At 39.5% G+C, this 20601-nt stretch overlaps 1 protein-coding gene across 2 annotated transcripts in view; it reads left to right on the top strand.

The window, feature by feature from the left end:
* LOC306881364 (rho guanine nucleotide exchange factor 4-like) overlaps positions 1–20601 on the top strand; it is an 80211-nt gene that overhangs the window by 28199 nt on the left and 31411 nt on the right. The window contains exons 3-6 of one of the 2 annotated variants that reach the window (XM_079435433.1): positions 8013–13457; positions 14605–14928; positions 15522–15651; positions 16828–16881. In XM_079435433.1, the coding sequence (XP_079291559.1) occupies positions 8013–13457; positions 14605–14928; positions 15522–15651; positions 16828–16881 (5953 nt within the window). Of the gene's footprint in view, positions 1–8012; positions 13458–14604; positions 14929–15521; positions 15652–16827; positions 16882–18244; positions 18735–20601 lie in introns of those variants that run through there. The other variant, XM_079435434.1, reaches the window with a different exon arrangement.

The raw sequence follows: 20601 nt of genomic DNA, 5'->3' as shown, positions 1-20601 counted from the left end.
GAAGAAAGAAAGTCTTACAGGTTTAGAGTGAAATGACTGAAGAAAAGATGACAGAATTAAATATTTCTCAGAGCCACTGTACATCTTGTCCCCTACTTCTTAAACTGGTAGAAAAGCAAAATGGGATGTTGAAATGTGCCATGTAGATCTAGCCACCTGACTCATGGGCAAGACACTTACAGATGCATTGTAATGAAGCATGAGTGTCATGAAGCACGACTGCAGTTGCATCTCAGTTTAAGCGCAGTGCCGTGTGTCTTACTCAGCTCTTCTAGCAACCTCATCTGTGATGTAAGAACCTCTCGTTGAGGGGCATTGTTGAATTGCAATATGTCATGCACAGCATGAGTCAGATTATGGTTGTGAATTAATGCATACTCACAGCCTGGCTCTCTCTGAAAGAGATTCTTTTGAATTCGTATTTTGCCTTTTTGGCATGGGAATGTAGGCAGTTAATGCATGCGCTTAGTCAGCATAACCACTTCCTGATCATTTCAGCCATAATTTTGTTGACATAAGCACTGAGCAGTTTAATCAATCAGTTGTCAAACTTCATGCTATGAACATAAACTGCCTTGACTTTTGGTCTTTTATATCTCTATGCCGCCAGCTGAAATTAGAGCTGTGAAACAGCACTTTTCCCAAACAATACCGTTTTCAAGCGAAGAGCAATGCAACAGAGGATCTGTCCCAATCTGCTCTCCCGCCAGGAATATCAGCGATCAGGGAGTTGTTTTTTCCATCTCTGTTTTCCTGCGGCAGTTTGATTATCTGGTTTCTCTTTGAATCACAGTGTTTTGGCATGTCAGAGATAGACATGAGTAAAAGTATGGGTGTGGATGCATGTGTTAGCAAGCATGTTGTTGTTTGGGACTGAGAGGTGTGTATGTGTCTGTGTCTGTGTGTGTGTGTGTGTGTGTGTGTGTGTGTGTGAGTTGATGCTCAAGGCCCCCAATCCCTCTGACATACAGGTTTGAGAATGGCGATTACATACCACACTCAGTTACTCAATACATCAGCTTCTATTACATTTGGCTGGACAGGGAAATAGACGGGCAAATGAATTGAAGAAAAAAAAAACAAGGGAGCAGTGAGAGATTTATGTGCTTCATTAAGCAAAACGTAGTGAAATTTGAGTCTTGTGGCATGTGACACATGAGAAAGCGCAGAAGAAGTGTCTGTAAATGCAAGCATACCAAATGATTTTAAGTATTTTTTTTCAGTAGCTTATATGGCCTTTCCAAACAATCTCATTTAGAGTATAAGAGGACAGCAAGAACTGATAGTGAACATGAAATGAAGGTCTCAACCAAGGATTTTATGTTATGTAAAGCCCTAATGCTGTTTAAATATCCCACGAGGCATTTTCCTCACTCAGGAAAAAAATGTTTATAATAGATTTTCTATTTCCCCCGAGTAGAAACAAGACCAGACTATTCAGATACAGAGAATGAGAGCGATAGCAGCACAGGAATGTAAACCAAATCCAAGAGGCGACGAGCTACTTAGTGTGAAGTAGAGGTGTTGTAGCCCCTCGTCTCAGACCCAGAGGTGTATGTGTTATATCTGTGTTTTGTTTTGTTTTACATATAGCAAATAGCATTTAGCATTTATCAATGGTTCAATGGATGTGTTGTTGTGTGCAAGTTATGTCCCTGCCCTGTAAACCTGTTCCCAGCTCCCTTGTGTTTTGGCGATTGAGTCTGTTTAGATTATGCAACCACTGATAAAGTATATATAATTCTGTTTGGTAAACAAACTTCTGCCTATTAGAATATACAAGTGGGATCAGGGAGCCATGTTCATGAGTTTATAGGGCAAAGGTCTTTTCCCTGTGCATTTTTCTTCTGTGTCTCTTTGAGAGTTATCAGAGCAAGGCTTTAAATTCTGTCTCTCAGCAGGGGAGCATAAGCTGCTCATCACCTCCTCATTAGGAACAAGAAACCACTTGTTATTTGGTCCGCTGATTCAACACGCAGTGTTCTTTCTCTGGGATCCCTAATAGTTTAGAGAAATTGCGGGGATGAGGGTGTGTTTAACCGCTCGTGCTTCAGTGCATCATGAGGGATATCAGATAATATGATAATCAGATTTGGGAAGCAATAAACACACTGGGAGATTATGTTCCACTATCAGACTCCTGTGAGAAAAGTCTGACTTATGGTAAATCAGGTGAAAAGCACAGGTTGTAAATCACATGATCCAATTCATGCATAGCGACTTCTACAAACGGCCATAAAAATGTAGTAATCAAAAAGCATTTGTACAATTCAAGTAATTTTAACATGTTTTGTGGTTGTCAAAATGCAAGCAGAGTTGAAAATGCCTGATCTCAGAAACACAACATTCCTTAGCCTATGTCTCTGTTTCTTTGTTGTCACTGAAACCTCTGAATTAGATTTATCTCAACAGTAAGCACTGACCTTCACTGTCTGTCAGACAGTGCGCACATCTCCTGAAAATTTACAGTATGCTCAGTATGCAAGTGTGATGTGCATGACACTGATCTGATTTATGGAGCCAGTGTGTTGCATGTTGCTTCTTCATTGAGTAGATCAGGCTGAATTACACACTTACTAATGATTGGAGTGTAAACGTGTAGTTGAAAAGCCTCAAATGCTCTACAATGAATATCTGATCTAGACTTCTAGTGCAATTAAAAAGAAATCATAGAGTGCCGGTCATGTTTATAATACTTTGGCAATGAAACAAGGAGGGTCATACCTGCAGATCATGCACTTCAAAGATAAATATGCAATGCCTGATAAAAGGACCTTTGATGAAGATATAATGGCTCAAATGGGGTATTCCTAGCAAATTGAGCACATGAACTTAAAGATAGCTGGAAGATAATCTTCAAATAAACCGAAGTGATTGGAACATGTGAAATTTAGGCCTATCAATTAGGGCTGTAATGCGTTCATTTAGTGTGATTAAGTATTTAAAAAACACAAATGAATCTATAAAAGAGTAAAATCTATGTCCTCTTGCCTGTTTATATATTTCATAAGAAGAGATTTCTCTACCATCAGGGCAGTGGTAGGAAAATATTTATAGATTGTAGTTCATTGGACTTATTGAATTTGATTGTTTAATTGCCAGTCTAAGATTTTAACCAATGCAAATACAGTCTCAAGGCTGTTGTTTACAGTGTTTTTGAATGAATGGGTCTTTTTAAAACATTAAGAAGGATATTGTATGAAAAAGCATGGCCCATGGTGCTTTTGAAGAGAGCTTTGTTGAAGCTGTTTGTCTGATCTGAAGTCAGCTGATTTAGTTGGCACAGGGAGGATCTCAGTTGTGTGTGCACCTGCTCTAAATCACCACAACTACTTCTTATGCACAGCAGTGCTCATGAAGGCTCCACTATACTTGGAAAGCTAAAGCTTTTAAATATATTCACTGGGATATATTCAGATGCATTTCAGCTAAAAAGATTTATTAGTAAACATTCTACAAATACATCTTATTATTTTACTATTATTTAAAATCCTGTCTGATGATATCTGATGAGAGAACTGGTATAGAAGGTATGGTCTTAGATGACCTCATCATTATAGATAAAAGTCTCACATATTAGATAAAGTCTCACATATTTTGTGATATTATTACTACTACTACTACTACTACTAACTTTTATTTACAGCCACCTTTCATGGCATTCAAGGACACCTTACAACAAAAGTCAATAAAAAACAAAGTAAAAGACTGAGTTTTAGATAAATTATACCTAGACCCAACAAGAATGGCTTCAGTTATGTTGGCATTGAGCTTTAAGAAATTCTTAGTCATCCAAATGTTAACATCCTGCATACATTTAGTAAGTTTGAGAGGGGGATGGAAAATATTCGATTTTGTAGATACGTACAGTTGTATCATTGGCGTAAAAATGAAAATTAATACCAAAAGTGTGAAAAATTTGACCATGAGATAAAATATAAATAATAAATAAAAGCGGACCCAACACTCACCCCTGTGGAACGCAGTGAGTATATGAAACTGGCTCAGACTGAACAAACTGTTTTTTTTTTTTTTTAAATCACTTTAAAAATGATGAAAACCAAAGAAGTACAATACAATAAAATCCAATTGATCTAATATTATTGAATGACAGTGTCGAATGCGGCACTAATATCTAAAAGAATAAATTTGATGGATTTGATGACATATGACCTTCATTATGTTAAATCCGCTTCATGTGCTCCTCAACACTATATTTAGAAATAAGAGCAGCCCTCGTGTGGAGCACATGTATCTTACTCAAAATTATCACCTATACTGAAAATATTTAGTGTAGAAATAATTTTCATTCAGAAATTGGTAATAAACTTCACAAATAATTGCAAAAAATTGGCAAGTAACATTACATGTGAATTTTGAAGTAGAAAGACTAAAATTGTATGTTATTGTAAAATGCACTCTAATAATCTTTGTTTTATTTACAACTTCGAATACAGTATATTCAATATAGATTTAGACTCAAAAATATCTGCAGTCATTTTTTACAGTCTTTTTAGTCAGTTCAGAATACAGAATTCGGTCATACGGAGCCCCCTGTGAGTGTGGGTATCTCCTTACAGCGACATCCTTGCATGTGTGTTTCCCTCTCTGTGGTTGGCCTCCCCGATGGGATGAGCTCATGCTCATGTTGGGATAGCAGCGGGATCCTGTGATTGCAGCACTTCAGTGTGCCAGAGTGATCCGATGCACGCCTGTACCTCCTCCTGAACCTCAAACACCTCCTGACTTTAAAACCACCTTCCCCTGTAACCAAACCACTGCTCCTGAATCATGAATCCTCATTAATCTAAACTGAGCAGGTTTATAATGCCTGGAGAAAGATGTTAGTCTTAATGTCTTGGCTGATGTTTTTATTGTTGTATTCTAATGTACAGTGCAAACATAAATAGATGCATAAATAAAACTATGACAGAGGATGTTGCTTCCAAAACTGTCAAAATGCACGGCCTGTTTTCCCCCTTAATAATTATTAAAACATGTTGCAACATAAGCCAGTACACAACATTATTGTAGCATGCTACTCTGTTACAATGTCACATGACATCAACACTGCATGTGCAGGAGTATACACTATAAAGTATGTTGATGTTACATTTGCATGTCTTACGGGTTAGAGGAAGCAGACGCTCAGTCTGGACTCTGCAGTGATCCTGCACCCATGAGGAATGATGTAAGCAAAAGCACGCTGAGCTCACTGTCATTATAATCTCTTTTTATAGCACTATTTGCACTATTGTTTGCTGAAGAATCATGTCTGATGTGCTTATAATGGAAATGACATAGCAGAAAGGCTATAAGAAGCATCTAGCCTGTACAGCAGATGGGGGTGCAGCTTTTTTTGGTCCGACTGGTTGAACGGATTCAGACCTGCCTTACCCAGCAAAAAATGTAGCTTTGACAAAATAAAAGCAGTAAAAATGTAATTAATCACACAGACTTTTAAACGGTGGTTTACTTGACTAAGAAATGCTGATGCTCAGTACTCTATATTTTGATCTGTCAAAAAGATAAGACCTTATACTCAAGTATAGAAAATGATGAAATGTGAGTTGGACTGGTCTCTTTCACTCACTATCAGAGTTGAACATCTTAGCAAAATTGCTCAAGCTTGCTGTTGAATGGAGATAATTTGTGAACTTTGTGGTACAAAATTGGACTGAGCTCTGGGATTTGCGCTGGGACTACTTCAACTACATTCAGCTACATGGAGTACATTAATGTCTTTATTTTTTTGAGGAATATGGCTTTTGCTGTAATTTTCAGATTCTTCATGTTTCTCAATGCTTCATTGGAAGAGAACTTTACAGATCATTGAATATTCATGACCTGTCATACATCATAGATTCATGAATTGTATGTAAGCTCGACAGTAAATACTGTAGTTTTGTAATAGTCCTTTTCCTTTAATTGATCCTTTAGTTTTCTTGGATGTACAATGGGTTCGACAACTTTTTTGACATGAAGTTATCTATAAATGACTGTGACACAATATTCCAAAGATCTGGAATTAACCCTGTATATATTTAACTTTCTTAGTGGAAATAAAAAATGAACCAAGCTAAAGGACTGTGAATATTTTTAACAGGCGTGACACCGTGTAGTGGGTCAAGTGTCATTAGCAGTCCCATGTGCATGAGACTGCTAATCCCCCCATGTGCTCTTTTTGGCTCTGTCTTTCCATTTTTACCTCATATGCCTACTGTATATACTGTATATTCATGCTTGAACACAAACCCAATCCCCCCATTCTCCTGCACAGCCTACGATGTAGTGTTAAGATGTTAAGCCATTTAGGGAACTCAACTGTAATCAATTTGGCAAAACAAGATCTGGTTCCTGAATGGGGTCAGATGACGCTGTGTTGTTGGCTGAGGCCTAATGCGGACAGGTTTTACTCTTGGCAAATGCTGTACCACTATGTGCTCTGTCACAGTCTGACACTGATGTTTTGTTAAACATGTAAGATATAATGCATGTAAGATATAAGTGAACATTAGGGAGTTGAAAATGAGAAAACAGCATCATGCATGAAATGTGTGTGTGTGTGTGTGTGTGTGTGTGTGTGTGTATATAGAGAGAGAGAGAACAAATTTTATTTGGTATTTTATTAATGTTATTTTATTTAATATTGTTAATACAAATTTTTATAAATTTTTACATTTATTCCAAAATAACCAAGGGCGGTAACAATCTTAACAATATTTTGGAAACACTTTACATTGAGGTTTCATTAGTTAACATTAGTTAACTACTTTAGTTAACAGTAGTACATTAGTTAATTTCAACATTTACTAATTCGTTATTAAAATGACTGATGATTGTTAACATTAGTTAATGCACTGTGAACTGTGTCTAATCATTTCCAAAAATAAACTTCAAGCAAAGACTGTGCAGGAGTAATTAGCACTCTTTGAAACCTGCTGTTCTTAAACCCATTCTTCTTAATGCCCTTTCTAATTTAACCTGAAGGCCTTGGAGTAGGTTGACCTGTCTGGATTAGCTGGAGATGTGCTGTGCTTGATGACCCCCTTGATTATTAAGTACACGCAGGGTATGATAGGGAGCTTTCATCTCTTTTCATTAGCAGATTGACTTAGTCTGGTGTCTACTTTTACAATCTTTTGGGCTCACAAGATTTGAGACATGGTTAGTTATTGGTCTACAGACCAGTGGGTTATGAGGCCAATAAGAAGGGATTATGGAATGTGCTGAGGAAAAAAAAAATAGTTGGCTGGTGGTCTACTTAGGGGATTGTTTGTATGTTTGCTCTAAGCTGGATGACAGCACACATGTCTGCTCTGGTGCAAGTTCCCATCCCTTTCCACATCCTACTATGAGTGGAGCTCAAGGGGTCAAGTTTTTTCCTCTTAAGCATGGTCCAGTTAGTCTGTAATGGTAGATTTTGTAACCACAATATCTGGCTACAAATGCATTTTTGCACTTATGTGCAGTCTATTGTATTGCTGTCATTTACTTTTTATTAACTTTTTTTTTTCTGTCAGTTGTCAATTTTTATTCCCCCATTGTTTGTGCTAATATGATGTTAATGACTCATGCAATCTGTTGTGCTCTCATGTGTTCTTTACATCTGCATCTGTTCATCATCACGTACAATTTTGTTTGTGGGGAAATTATTCCTTGAACAAATGAGCTAATGGATCAGATGCTTCATATAAGCAGATGCTTTCTAAAGAGCTTTGATTTAGCTGCATGAAGCAGGACATGGTTGAGTGACACATTAGTTCCATGTGTGAGGGGAAAGAATTTAAGAGTAATCGAATGATTTTCATACCTCGATGGGTGACTTCACAAGCATATGTTCCTCTTTAGAGTTAAATTGATTGCAGACAAAAAAAAGACTCAACAAATTGTTTAATTCCTATTTTGAATTGCCTCACTGATGTCACTTATAAACTGTTTACTTTGAGAAAAATAAAGTGTTCTTTGTTAAGAACAGCAGAATGACTCACATATACGCTTTGTCCTCCTAGGCCCCAGCTTTAGAGGACTCTGGGAGTGAGGCAGCCTGTCTGGATAATGGGGAGTCTCTGCAGGAGGAGCATGGAGAGCAACAGGACCATCAGCAATGGTGTGAGCCGGTTCCTGAAGCAGCACAGGACACAAAAGAGGAATATTTTGACACACACTCTTGGCACAGTGACACTTTCTCTGGCTTGAGCCATGAAACTAAGGACTGCTGTAGGACATCGCTCAGCTATGAGAATGGATCTTGCTCTGTGGGTCATCTGGACTCCCCTTCAGTTAGAAAGAGAGATCCCTCTTCATCAAAACAGCATCATTCTGTCAATCATGCTGACAGTCTCAGTAGAACAGGGCATAGAGAACAATTGCAAACACAGACTGGAAATATGGGGATGATGCGCATGGGAGTTGATGGCACTGGAATATCGCAAGCTAAGGGTGCTCCGGAATGTGAGGAGGTTTTTAGCAATTTTCCAGCGGGACCTGGAGTTGATTTTTCTTCAAGGAATGACCTATCCTACGTAGTAACACCCCTATTGGCATCGGAGAACCCTGTAGAACCACAAACACTCACTGAGCCAAGTGCTAATGACTCATTATTGACCTTAACAGACGGTGATGGAGCCAAGTCTCAGTTTGCTGACACCTTTGAGGGAAGATCGAAATGGGATCAAATTAACAAAAATATCACAGACACTCAGTCAGGACACAATGAGCCACGAATACAGATCATAACCTCAAGTGAGAAGCAGTTACAGCAAAATTATATTGACAGTAGTAACACTGAAATACAGTTGATTTCGAATGCCTCTGTTGAGAATAGTAAAGATAAAGAATGTCATGAGCTGGGTGTTAATGAAAATAAGATCAGTTTATCTGAATCAGGTCATCTTTCTGTATATGAGTCTGTATCAGTTGAGAAGCCTATTGAACAGGAATTTGGGGAGTCAACAAAACACAGCCAATCACAGCCCTCAGTAGAGCAGAGCCAATCACAGCCCTCAGTAGAGCACAGCCAAACACAATCCTCAGTAGAGCACAGCAAATCACGGCCGTCAACAGAACATAACCAATCACAGGATTCTGTAGAATGCAGCCAATCACGGAATTCAGCAGAACACAGCCAATCACAGGCCTCAACAGAAGAAAAGCCATCACAAGATTTTGTTGAACACAGCCAATCACAGGACTCACGAGATTCAATAGAACACAATCAGTCACAAGATTCAGTAGAATGTAGGCAATCACAGAATTCAGTAGAAGACAGCCAATTACAAGACTCAGTAGAACATGGTCAGTCAAAGGATTCTGTAGAATACAGCCAATCACAGGATTCTATAGAATGCACCCAATCACTGTATTCAGTAGAAGAACACAGGCAATCACAAGACTCAACAGAACATAGTCAGTCACAGAGCTCAGAAAACATGCCATCCCAAAATTTAATCAAACACAGCCGATCACAGACCCCAGTAGAACACACCAAATCACAGAATTCAGTAGAACACAACCAATCACAGGACTCAGTAGAAGACATGCTATCCCTAAATGTAATCGACCACAACAAATCACAAGACCCAGTAGAATACAGTCTGTCACTGACCTCACTACAACACACCCAATCACAGGATTCCGTACAACTTAGCCAATCAAATGATTCTGTAGAATGCAGCCAATCACAGGACTCAGTAGAAAACAGTCAGCCACATACTACATCAGAACACATTAAAATACAGAATTCTATAGAATGTAGCCAATCACAGAATTCACAGGATTTAGCAGAACAAAACCAATCACAGAACACCATAGAGCACAGCCAATCACAAACTCCAGTGGAACACAGCCAATCACAAACTTCAGTGGAATACAGCCTATCACAGACTGATTTCATTAAGGCAAATTCTATGAACACCCAGTGGACTGTGACCAAGTCAGACTCTGGTTTTATTTCAAACACAGTGGCTCTTTATGAAAAAGGACAATTAAAACAGGACTGTGTGGATGTATTCATGAATTGTGAAGTCAGTCAATCCTTGAAAACATCTGGAAGGCTTTCATCAAAGGATAATGACAAAGAACTCAATTTGAACTTCGATAAGAATAACAGTCTAAATTTAAAAAAGCAGAAAAATGACACCCCACCTGTTGTTTCTGAATATGAGTCTTTTGCAGCTGAGAGAGCTTTCTCAAATGTGCCAAATGCAACTTCTGCTGGAGTGTCAGATTCATTGAATCAGCATGTGATCAATGACCGGACCTCAGAACAGTCAGATCTGCAGGCCAGACCCCATTACGATCAACAAAATTTCCCAGTATTACAAATGCACACTGAAAAAAAGGATAACTCAGTTAGTAGTGGGCATATGGACAGTCATTGTTTAGAGGACAGTGGGCAAGGAGAGCTTGAGGCAGATTTTTATGAAACCCATCAGTGCCCTAATAGCCGAATTAACTGTAACACACAGGGTGAATTCACTGAAGCACAAGTGTATGTTAACTCTAAAACTTTTGATACCAACGATGGTGATGTTTTAGAAGGAACACAGAAGAATAGCAAAACACATCGCATTATTAAAGGGTACCAGAAAGAATGTACAATAGTTCCCTCGATAGAGCAGTCAGTTATTTACTCTCATAGTTCGGGGTGCATAGAATACACTAGGCCTAAGACATTGAGTGTGGCGTGTCCTGACATGAAGACAGCTGAAGCCGATAGGTGTCCTGTAGACAGTCCTGTCGAATCTCTGGCTAGTCTGTTTGAGATTTCATATGACAAATCTCAAGTCAGCCCCACAGATGTTTGCTTTGAGCTCAGTGATGGCCTTCATATGAACTGTAAACAAATAGCACATTGCGTTATAGAATATACAGAGACCTCCAAACAATTTCACCGACCCGACACCCTGTCTGACAAACAAGCAAGGCAAAACGAGTCACTTGAAACAATTGAGCTGGATGTTGATATTTTGTCTAGTGCATGTACTGATCCTTTCACAAATGCACAATCTCCTTTTGATTATTCCCAGCTGAACAGTAGAAACAATGAATACAGCTCAGACACAAATAATAATATTAAAGCCATTACTTTAGAAGAGTGTGCCTTGGGTGAACAGATCTCTTTGCCCAATTATTTGCAAAAATACAGCAGGCTTACTAACAATGCTGGATCTTTAATCTCAGAAGATGGTGATTGCAAAGACAGTGCCCTTGCTAGTCAGGCTACTCCCTTTAAAGTTCCTGAAATGAGGACTGCAATTGACAGCAAAGATAATGTTGCTAAACCTTCTGAATTCAACGAATTCAGCAGCCATAGAGATGCTATACTAAAGCAGCTCTGTGATTGCAGTGGTGGAAAGGAGTGCCAGCTGCACTCGTCTGCAGTGGAAGGAGAGCAGACAACAGGAGGATTTCAGCTCAAGGGCACAGACGGCATCAGTCAGAGCAGAACTGCAGTGTTGCAAACCTTGCGTCCCTCACACACAGATGACCATCGCAGCACACATGGAGAGGTTAATGCAGACTCTACAAACTGTGAATTTTCACATATTGGCCATTTGCTTGCACACAAACATCCGGAGCTCATCCAAGAGAAAAGCATATTACCACTGAGTGGCTCTTTCAAGGTCGATGATACTTATGCATTAGAAAACATGGAGAGAAAGCTTGAAACTTTCATGGGAAACTCTTCTGAAAGCACTGATTCAACATGTGAAACCTCTGATCCTCTTAGTAAGCAATCTTTGCAACTGCGCAACTCGGAGTCCGAGGGCGCATTTGTTACATGTTGCCGTATTTTACCCATCACTAATTTAGAGGCCATTTTGGAGTCGGACCGTTCACCAGAGAGTTCATTTGTGATGGAAAACGGACTGGGGGAGCAACAGGGAGGAAGTCCATTATTCGAAGGTGAATTCAGTGAGGAATGGATCTCTTGTGATGACGTAACAAACCGCCCACATGAGGACATTTCTGCCATGTGTACAAAAGCCAACGTAGCCACTGTCATGAATGAACCATATGCTGGAGAAACAATGAGCTCTTTATCAAATGGTTTTGATAGCAGTGATGGTTATAGTGTTTCCAGTTTTGTGTCACAAGACCTTGACTCCAGTACCAACAGCGAAGAGACGGAGGACAGTACTCAGTCATCTTCTAGTCTTCGCGGTTCTGCAAGAAATAAGAGAACTCAATCAGGGAAGGGCTCTTTGTTTTCTGTTTTTTCTCGAATGCCCTCATTCCGCAAGATTAAACGAGAACACAAAGGCAATAGCAAGGCTGATCCAGAAATCAAGGACTCCAGTGAGGATGGAGATGAACGGGGTGAGTTGAAGAACAATATGTCGCCCACACGTAACAAATCCAACCCTTCACTGTACAAGACCTCTATTTCTCAAAGTACAGATCATCTTACAGACATTACAAAGTTTTTTGACCACTCCAACGATGATATTTTTGAAAAAGCTTTTACTTTAAACATGCAGAATAGAGAGAAATATACAATATCCCAAAATTTGTATCAGCAGCACAAAGATGGAGATGCACTGAATTTTAGAGTTTCCCCAACGACAGAGGGATTGCAACAAAAAAGAAGCCAGAGTACCGATAACTTAAACTTGCGCATGAAGCTCGCAATGGCTCACAAGTCTCTGTCTAGTCTGTTTGAGTCCAGATATCCTGAGAGGGACAACCAGGAGCATATTCCACAGTCAGAGAACGAGGAGGTAAAAACCAAGCAGTCCTGGAGGAAGTCGAAACGTTCTAAGGAAGCAGAACTTTGTAAAAGAACTCTATCGGTTCCTGGGATGGTTTGTGACAAGTCCATACATCAGAGCCATATCGATTGTGTCTTCTGTGCTCCTCAGAACAGGTCCAGACTTAACAGTTCACCAGCTTCCCAAAAGAGTTTGAGGAACATGTGCCCTTCTGATTCACAGAGTTTGAAATCTGGTCTTCAGGAAGAGTCTGAAGATAGTAAATATCTGGAAGGAGGTGAGCTGCCTTGTGCTCCTTACTTAGATTCTGACCAGATCTCAGAAGATGGCTTTGAGTCCAATGTAGAGGATAGGTCGCAATCACCTTTACACCCCACTGTTTTTGCACTTGCAAACCAGATGTCACCTACCTGGACCAGGTCTCTAAGCTGTTTTGAGACTACTGATACGCCGACGAGGCCCATGAGCCCGAAACCTCACAGTCCTGGTCTGGGCTGGACATACCGGAGGAGCTTCCGTTACCCCTCAAGATCCGTTGCATCTTCTCTCTGCTCGCTCGGTCAGGGAGTGAGCACTGATGGTCTCTCCGATCCACCTCAGAGACCAACGTCTCTGAAACCAAGGACAGCACAACTCACACCAACCCACTCTTTTGATTCTGAGTCCGTTCTAGAGGACAGCAGTTCAGACAGCCAGTCTCAAAATAGCCTGAATTCAGCATCCCTGATCAACAAACCAGAGGTGAGTCAAAGTCAGTTATGAAGTTTATGATGTTAGGAGAGCTTAAATGTGTCCTTTGGACATTTTGGACAGGATTGCTATGCGATTTCTAACTATCTATATTTTGCTATGTTGTTTGTATATAGTAATTCTACTTCAGTTTGATTTTTCACAAGGCTCTTTATACGTCAAAGCAAAAGTGAATTGTTATGGTGCATTGTTCGAAATACATTCTTGCTTTCTGGTATTGAGATGGACTAGGGTTGTTACATGTTTAAGTTACAATACTTCTCAAAGATAGTGGCATCTAGTGGCTAACAAGGAACATTTATGATCACATTGTCCACCCTTTTAAAAAGTGTGGCCTACAGTGCAAAAATTCACTATAAAATATTTTAAGGTTTGTTTTAATAGTTTTTATCTTAAATATAAGTGTATTTTGCATTGGTAGATTTTTCCATTCAAAGTTTGGGGTTGGTAAGACTTTAAAATGTCTTTGAAAGAAGTCTCTTATGCTTACCAAGACTGCATTTATTTGATCAAAAATACAGTACAAACAGTAATATCATTACAATTGAAAACTATTTTGTATTTTAAGCTATTTTAAAATGTAACAATTTATTCATGTGATGGCAAAAGCCATTACTCCAGTCTTTAATGTCAGATGATCCTTCAGTAATTATTCTAATATGCAGATTAGGTGCTTATGACATGTCTCTTATCATCAGTGAAACGGTGATCCATTTTCTTCATTCTTTGCAAAAGAACACCATTTATATGAAAGAGAAATTACATGTAACTTTATAAATGTTTTTAATATAATTTTGATCAATTTAATGCATCTTAATGCAAAAAAAAATCCAAAAACATATTACTGAACCCAAACATTTGTTATGGATGTTATGTACTAATCTGCTAGTGTAGAGAAAATACACATGTGTTAGAGATATATTCGTATATACTGTATATTCTTATATATACAACAGTCTATAATGTTTTCACTGGAAAATATAAAAATACAGTGCACTGTAAATATCTTGCTAACGTTTACTTTTAACTTCTTAATGTTATTAAAAGTCAACATCTGACAAACTGCATCCCTTTGTGGACATCCATCAAAAGACATGTACATGTACTGTGCAATAACCACCTAAATTTGCACTCAAAGCATGTACAGCACAGTACTGAGCCAGCCATCCAGTCAGAAGAGAGAAGACAACAGGGAAGTGCATGTGTGCTTCGGGTGAAGTCCAGAGAGCAGGGTAAAGCTGCACCCAGACCCATCTCAGACCTCTACGGTTGGACCGTGTCTCTTCAGGGCATCAGAGAGGTGGAGCTTGACCTGGAGAGGAAGAGCGATTCGACGGAAACACGTCGGCTTTCATGCTCATATGAAACGTTGACTGATGTGGAGAACATCCATAAAAAGAAGCTTAATACGCAGCAAGGTTTGCGTCAGCTTAGCACACCAACATCTCAGAAGCACGAGAAAGTAAGGAACTCATCAAAAAGAGAGAACAACTTGACCATCAGCATCTCCCACTGCACCTTTACTTCTCTTCTGCTTTCTTCCTGTTTTGCGCTCCTGGATTCATTCCCTTGTAGTGCCTTTAGGATTTCCGATTTCTCTTCCGTTTCTTGTAATTTGCCTGAATACACAAACATCTGGCTGAACACCATTTATGTCTTTTAGAAATATCAAATGAGCTTATGAATTTGCGTCATTTAAAATGATAGACAATTGCATTAATTTACACAGTTTTTCTCAGTACAAACAGTATTTTAACTATAATATTATATTTAAATAATAATAATAACTATAACATTGTTTTCCTAGTGCTTTTCATCATATATAAATATAGATATACAGATAAATATATAGTTTTTAAATTTTTATTTATAATTAACAGTATCAATAGAATATTATAGTAATATATACTGTTTGTCACCATTTTGTCAGTACATTTCATTATATACTGTATATACATATAGTAAATAGTATGTAGTGTAGTAAAAAAGTATATATAGCAAATATGTTTTACTCATTGTTATTATTAATAATATATACTTTTATCTCATCCATAGGTGCGCGCTAGACTTTCCCTCACTTCTCCAGAGCAGTTCCCCTCTGTTCGTCTCAAAGACCACTTCTTCTCCCAGAGCACTCCTGTTGGACTGGACTTTTTGGGCTGGCCTCGCCGTGCATCATTTTCAGGTATGGAACATTGGCATTTAAACCGTCTGTACATTGTACCACAACCTTTTATTATAGTACAAAGTATATTGACTTTCTAAATCTTTCCTTTAAGTCTTGGTGTACTTTATTGTCCTCCAGGGGGCAATGGTTTCCTTCATTCTGCAACCTTTGATAACCCTTTGTGAGTTATTTATAGTTCTGTTTGTGACAGTTGGAGCCTAGAGACTCACAGACGTCTTTGATGTAAATTTATAGTATTTCATCATCGAGCACTAACTCATTTGTGTTAAGATACCTGGACATAAACCTGAGGAGGTCTTTGACCAGCTGCAGCCACAAACAAACAGTAGATCTGTGATGAGTGATGAATTCCACCTACAGCGTGCGATGTCTTAAGAAGCATTATTCAGTCGTGTGTGCTCGTAGTGGGAGCACAGAGGCTATCTTTGTGCAGTAATGCATGGAGCTCAAAGGCCCCCAGTGCTGATCCTCTCTCTTTCTGCCAAACAATCCTGCTGATTATTTCTCACCCACTCACTGGCGCCAGGCCTTCTCTCGCTCACTCTCGCTCGCTCTCTGAGTGTAGAGGTAGACCTGGCATGGGTTTATAAGCCCCCCCCCCCTTACATACGCACACTTTTAAAAGGAGACTTTGATTTAGGAAATTGAGTAGAGTGTCTCAATAGAAGTGTAAGCTACTATGAAATGGGCTTTGGCTGACCTTGAGTTGGCTGTTTTGTTTGCCTGCTGTTATGAGCATTATGTTTCTATGACCAACATAAAACCCTGACTAAATCTGAGCCAGTTATATATTAAAGTGTGCATTTTTTTCTCCTGAATCTCTGGTCTGAACTGAGACTTCTTGATCTATTTTACTGTTGTTCTGTTTCATTTATATTTATATTCCTCCCACTATTGATGTCTGATTGCTGTGACCTGCTCTGTATTTTGCAAGACCTCTGTAAATGCCTTGCCTATGTAATATGGATTGCTATGAGAAAGACACAATGACCTCATTTTGCCCCTTGCTGACATCATGCCCACTCTACGACCTTTCTGTACGCCGCATGACAAGCCAATGCAGCATTCCTATTGAGGCTATGCTAATGTAGAACTTGAGTCTTTTAGCTTGTAGTTTTAGTTCAGGAGTTCTTCATGAGCCAAACTAACACTGATACATGCTTCTCTCCACAGAATCGAATCTCAGCACACCAGCACAAGAGGCACATGGACAGGTCGCCCCTCTGGGTGAGTTTACTCCTTCTGAATCACAATATGAACTGGACAATGCTGTGAAATATTTAAGGGATATTCAGACTTGTTTGTTTGACCTGTTTGCATCTGTGACTGTTGGGTTGAACATATTTTCCTCAGCTTGTGCGTTTTTATGAATTCTAATATGCCGATTGTTTATGCTATTTTAGTCTGTTGGCTAATAGTCCAATTGGATTTTTAATGTGTATGTGTGATTTAAACTGGAGGTTTGAAGTCACATTTTGATCTCCAAATATGAAGATCCCCTTGCAATAGAGCCTCTTTCTATACAGCCATGTATTTGCTTCTTTTATAAATACTCTCTATTTATAAGAGAAAAATAGTTACCATGATGTTGTTATTGTTGTTTACAATGGTTTTGTCAATATGTTCTCTATATATTTACTATTTAATATGATTGTTAATAATAATATGATTAATACAATAGTAAATAAAATAATGAAAATAATAATAAATGATAATAATAACATTTTTACTATTACTACCACTACTCATAATAATAATAATAAAAATAACAATGAAATTAATAATAAATAATAATAGTAACTGCTGCTACTATTACTAGTAATAATAATAATTATTGTGAGGGAACAATAAACAAATAAATAAATAAATAATATGATCATTTTTCAAATTCTCAGTGTTTTGGATTTTCTTATTTATTTATATAAGAATGATTTATTTAATACTATTACTACTAATAATTATTATTATTACTACTTTCCAAATGTTATTTTTTTTACTGGATTTTTTTTTTACTGAACTTTTCCACGGATCCCCTTGGGGGTCCCCAGACCCGAGTTTGAAAACCCCTGATCTAAACCAGTGGCCAGTCTGACCTGTCATATACAAGAATGTGAGGAATGTTCCGCTGAGTTTTATCGTTGTTTCGGATCCAGCTCCCATGTTATGTAAAGTGTAGTCACAGCTGCAAGGGTTCGCACAAGTCAAGATTCTTAAGCTTGAGTCTGATGAGAAAGGCTTCACACCAGCCACATTCCTTTCTATTCATAGTTTCCAGAGATCCTGACCATTTCTGTGGAAATCACATCCTTTGGTATCATGTCAGCGTACTGTGCAAGCATGCTTGGGCTTTTGTTGTGATAAATTGCGTACATTTTTGGGCTCATTAGTGTGATCTCAGCTAATTATGGGTTAAATTCTTAGAAGGTGTTTGCAACTCTCAACATCGCTAGTGCTCTCTCCAGGCGCTGTCTTTTGGTTTACTAACAGCTTGGCTTTAACAGTGGAGGAGGGGATCTCAAGGGGGGACTGGAAGGGAGGGGGAAGGCGGTCCGTTTCAGCGCCAGACCAAGCGTTTCGCATTGAGCCATGTGAGTCGTATGAGTCCTCCTCCCCTTAAAGGATCCCCAGTGATGCCAGCCTGTGACTGTATGCGTGTGCGAGAGAGAGAGCGAGAGAGAGAAGGCTGATTGTGTGTCTGGGCGTCTGTGTTAAGCCGTGAGCTCTTTGAGACTGTGCATCCAAGAGTGAAAGTAAAAGAGCAGGAGAGCGAGTGAGGAATGACAGAGGGAGTCTGAGGCTACGACGCACACTCGAGCCTCGGAAACGCGCTTTGGACCCAACACCTGCTGAAGCGACGCCACCCTTCTTCCTCTTGCTGTGCATCCACATGCGCACCCAGCACAGTGCCGGTGAGGTGGGCGTCCCGCTGGCAGGAGGTGTCTGCAGTGGTGGCAGCTCAGAGCAGTCACCTGGCTTTGACTCAGACTGTAGCCCCGCTCTGGGACTGGCCGGAGGGGTTAGAGCAGTGCGAGGGGTCATGTCCCATTACTGGAGTCTGGAGAGCCTTCACTCCACCAACGGTAAGACTCTCTCTCACCTTTGGAGCTCAGATGTTTTGAGCTGCGTTTCGAGCTTGACGTCAGTTGACACTCATGCAATGGGTGATGTTCTGCCTCTGTGAGGTTCTTGTGACAGCTCTTGTTCATTGTATTGCAGTCTTTTGGTCAATGTGATGGCATTGTCTTGAACCTTTGATGGGCAAAAAGAGGTAGCTGAAAGAGACACTGTCTCTATGCAAATGTAAACACATAGCGTACCTGTCGCTCATGCGATTCGCATGTCAAAGCAACAGGAGTTTGCCTTCTGACCAGTCGACATGTATAGAAGCAACATGAGTTGGAAATCTAGGTGGAGATGTGGGAATCGAGATGCCTTGCTGTTGAATGAAGATGCCACTCTCTTTACCGTCTGTATCTTGCTTAGGTTATTGCATTACTGTCACGGATGTCATCTATTGATCTATGTTCCTGCTGGCTTGTAATTGGTTAAGTGGTAATGTTGTGGAAGCCTCTGTCAAGTGAGCCAATGTGTATTGTAGATATAGACGGATTGCTTAGGAGCGAAGTGACAGCTTTCCCTTCGTTCCCTGCGTTTCCTGCGTTCAGTAGCTACACGTAATCCCTCGCAGGATATTAATGTGCGAAATTAGCATGCGTTTAGCTTTTCCACACCTATGTGATATTAAACAATGTGGCAGTGTCATGTCATTTGTGCAAAAATGCAGCGTTGTATTCAGCACAGCATGTGTTAAAAATATTTGAGGGGAAACCAACACTGCCCCTTTTGCCTCTGTGAACAGAGCCGATATATCGATTACCGTAAATTCTTCAGGTTTCCTTTCTAAGAATAGAGCAACTCTCTCTCTGTGCTGGCACTACCCATAGCCGTATAGTAAGACGAGTGATGTGAAATAAGATGAGATGCCAGTTTGAGCAGTATTTTGGTCTCATTATCTTCTCTCAGGGTTGGCATGGTGACAGACAAGCCAATGACCGTCAGCCAAGGTAGCACTGATGTCACAAACGGCCACTGCTACCCACGTCAGCTGCAATTTGGATGTTTTTCTCATTTTATGCTTTGTCCTAAGAGAGATGGGATGTGGCTTTTCCTGTGATGGAGGGAAATAAATGGTGCACTGTGAGCCGGGGGCAATGGCTACAGACATTTCAAACAGCGCTGTCACCTCGTCACGGTCCGCTGACCTCATTACAGAACTCATGTAGCTGATCGCAGAACAGTCGGAAGAACAAAAACCGGAGTGACATGTGAGAAATGTGTTTAACTGAAACGTTTGTAAGTTTGAACATTAGAAGTGTTTGATGAGAGTTTGTTTTTGCACAAATCCCAAGGCTTTTTCTTGGCATCTCTAGACAGACAGAGATGGTTTGGTTTCAAGCCAGACCGGACCCACAGAACTCATTCACTAACTGAGAGACTCTCTACCCTAGTGTTGGGCAACAAGAACCGGTTTTTATTGTAATTACTGACTGGGAGGTCTACTGTATGTACTGTAATGAATGTGGAGAAAGCTATCCATTAGCTTTTCCGTTTGTCTCAATGGTATTTGCTTAGCTGGTGCAGGAGACCACAGAAGACTGTGACAGTCTGTGTCTAGTTGACTTTTAAGAGTGGTAACACTTTAGCATATGGACCAATTATATCTATTAACTGGTTGCTTATTAGAATGCCTATTATGATATTAGCTATTATTACATTAGTAGGCCTACTCATAAAACACATTCTGCATGACCAATCCTACCCAATACCTAAACTTAACAACTACCTTACTAATTGGTAATAAGCAGCAAATTAGAAACAACATCTGTAGTTAAAACCGTGTTATCAAAACATGCTATTAAAAAGTATTTTTTTAGTTTTTTCGTTATA

This window comes from Barbus barbus, assembly GCF_936440315.1.
Source record: "Barbus barbus genome assembly, chromosome: 15".
In the NCBI taxonomy this organism is placed as follows: domain Eukaryota; kingdom Metazoa; phylum Chordata; class Actinopteri; order Cypriniformes; family Cyprinidae; genus Barbus; species Barbus barbus.
This window is presented reverse-complemented; position numbering and strand designations above follow the sequence as displayed.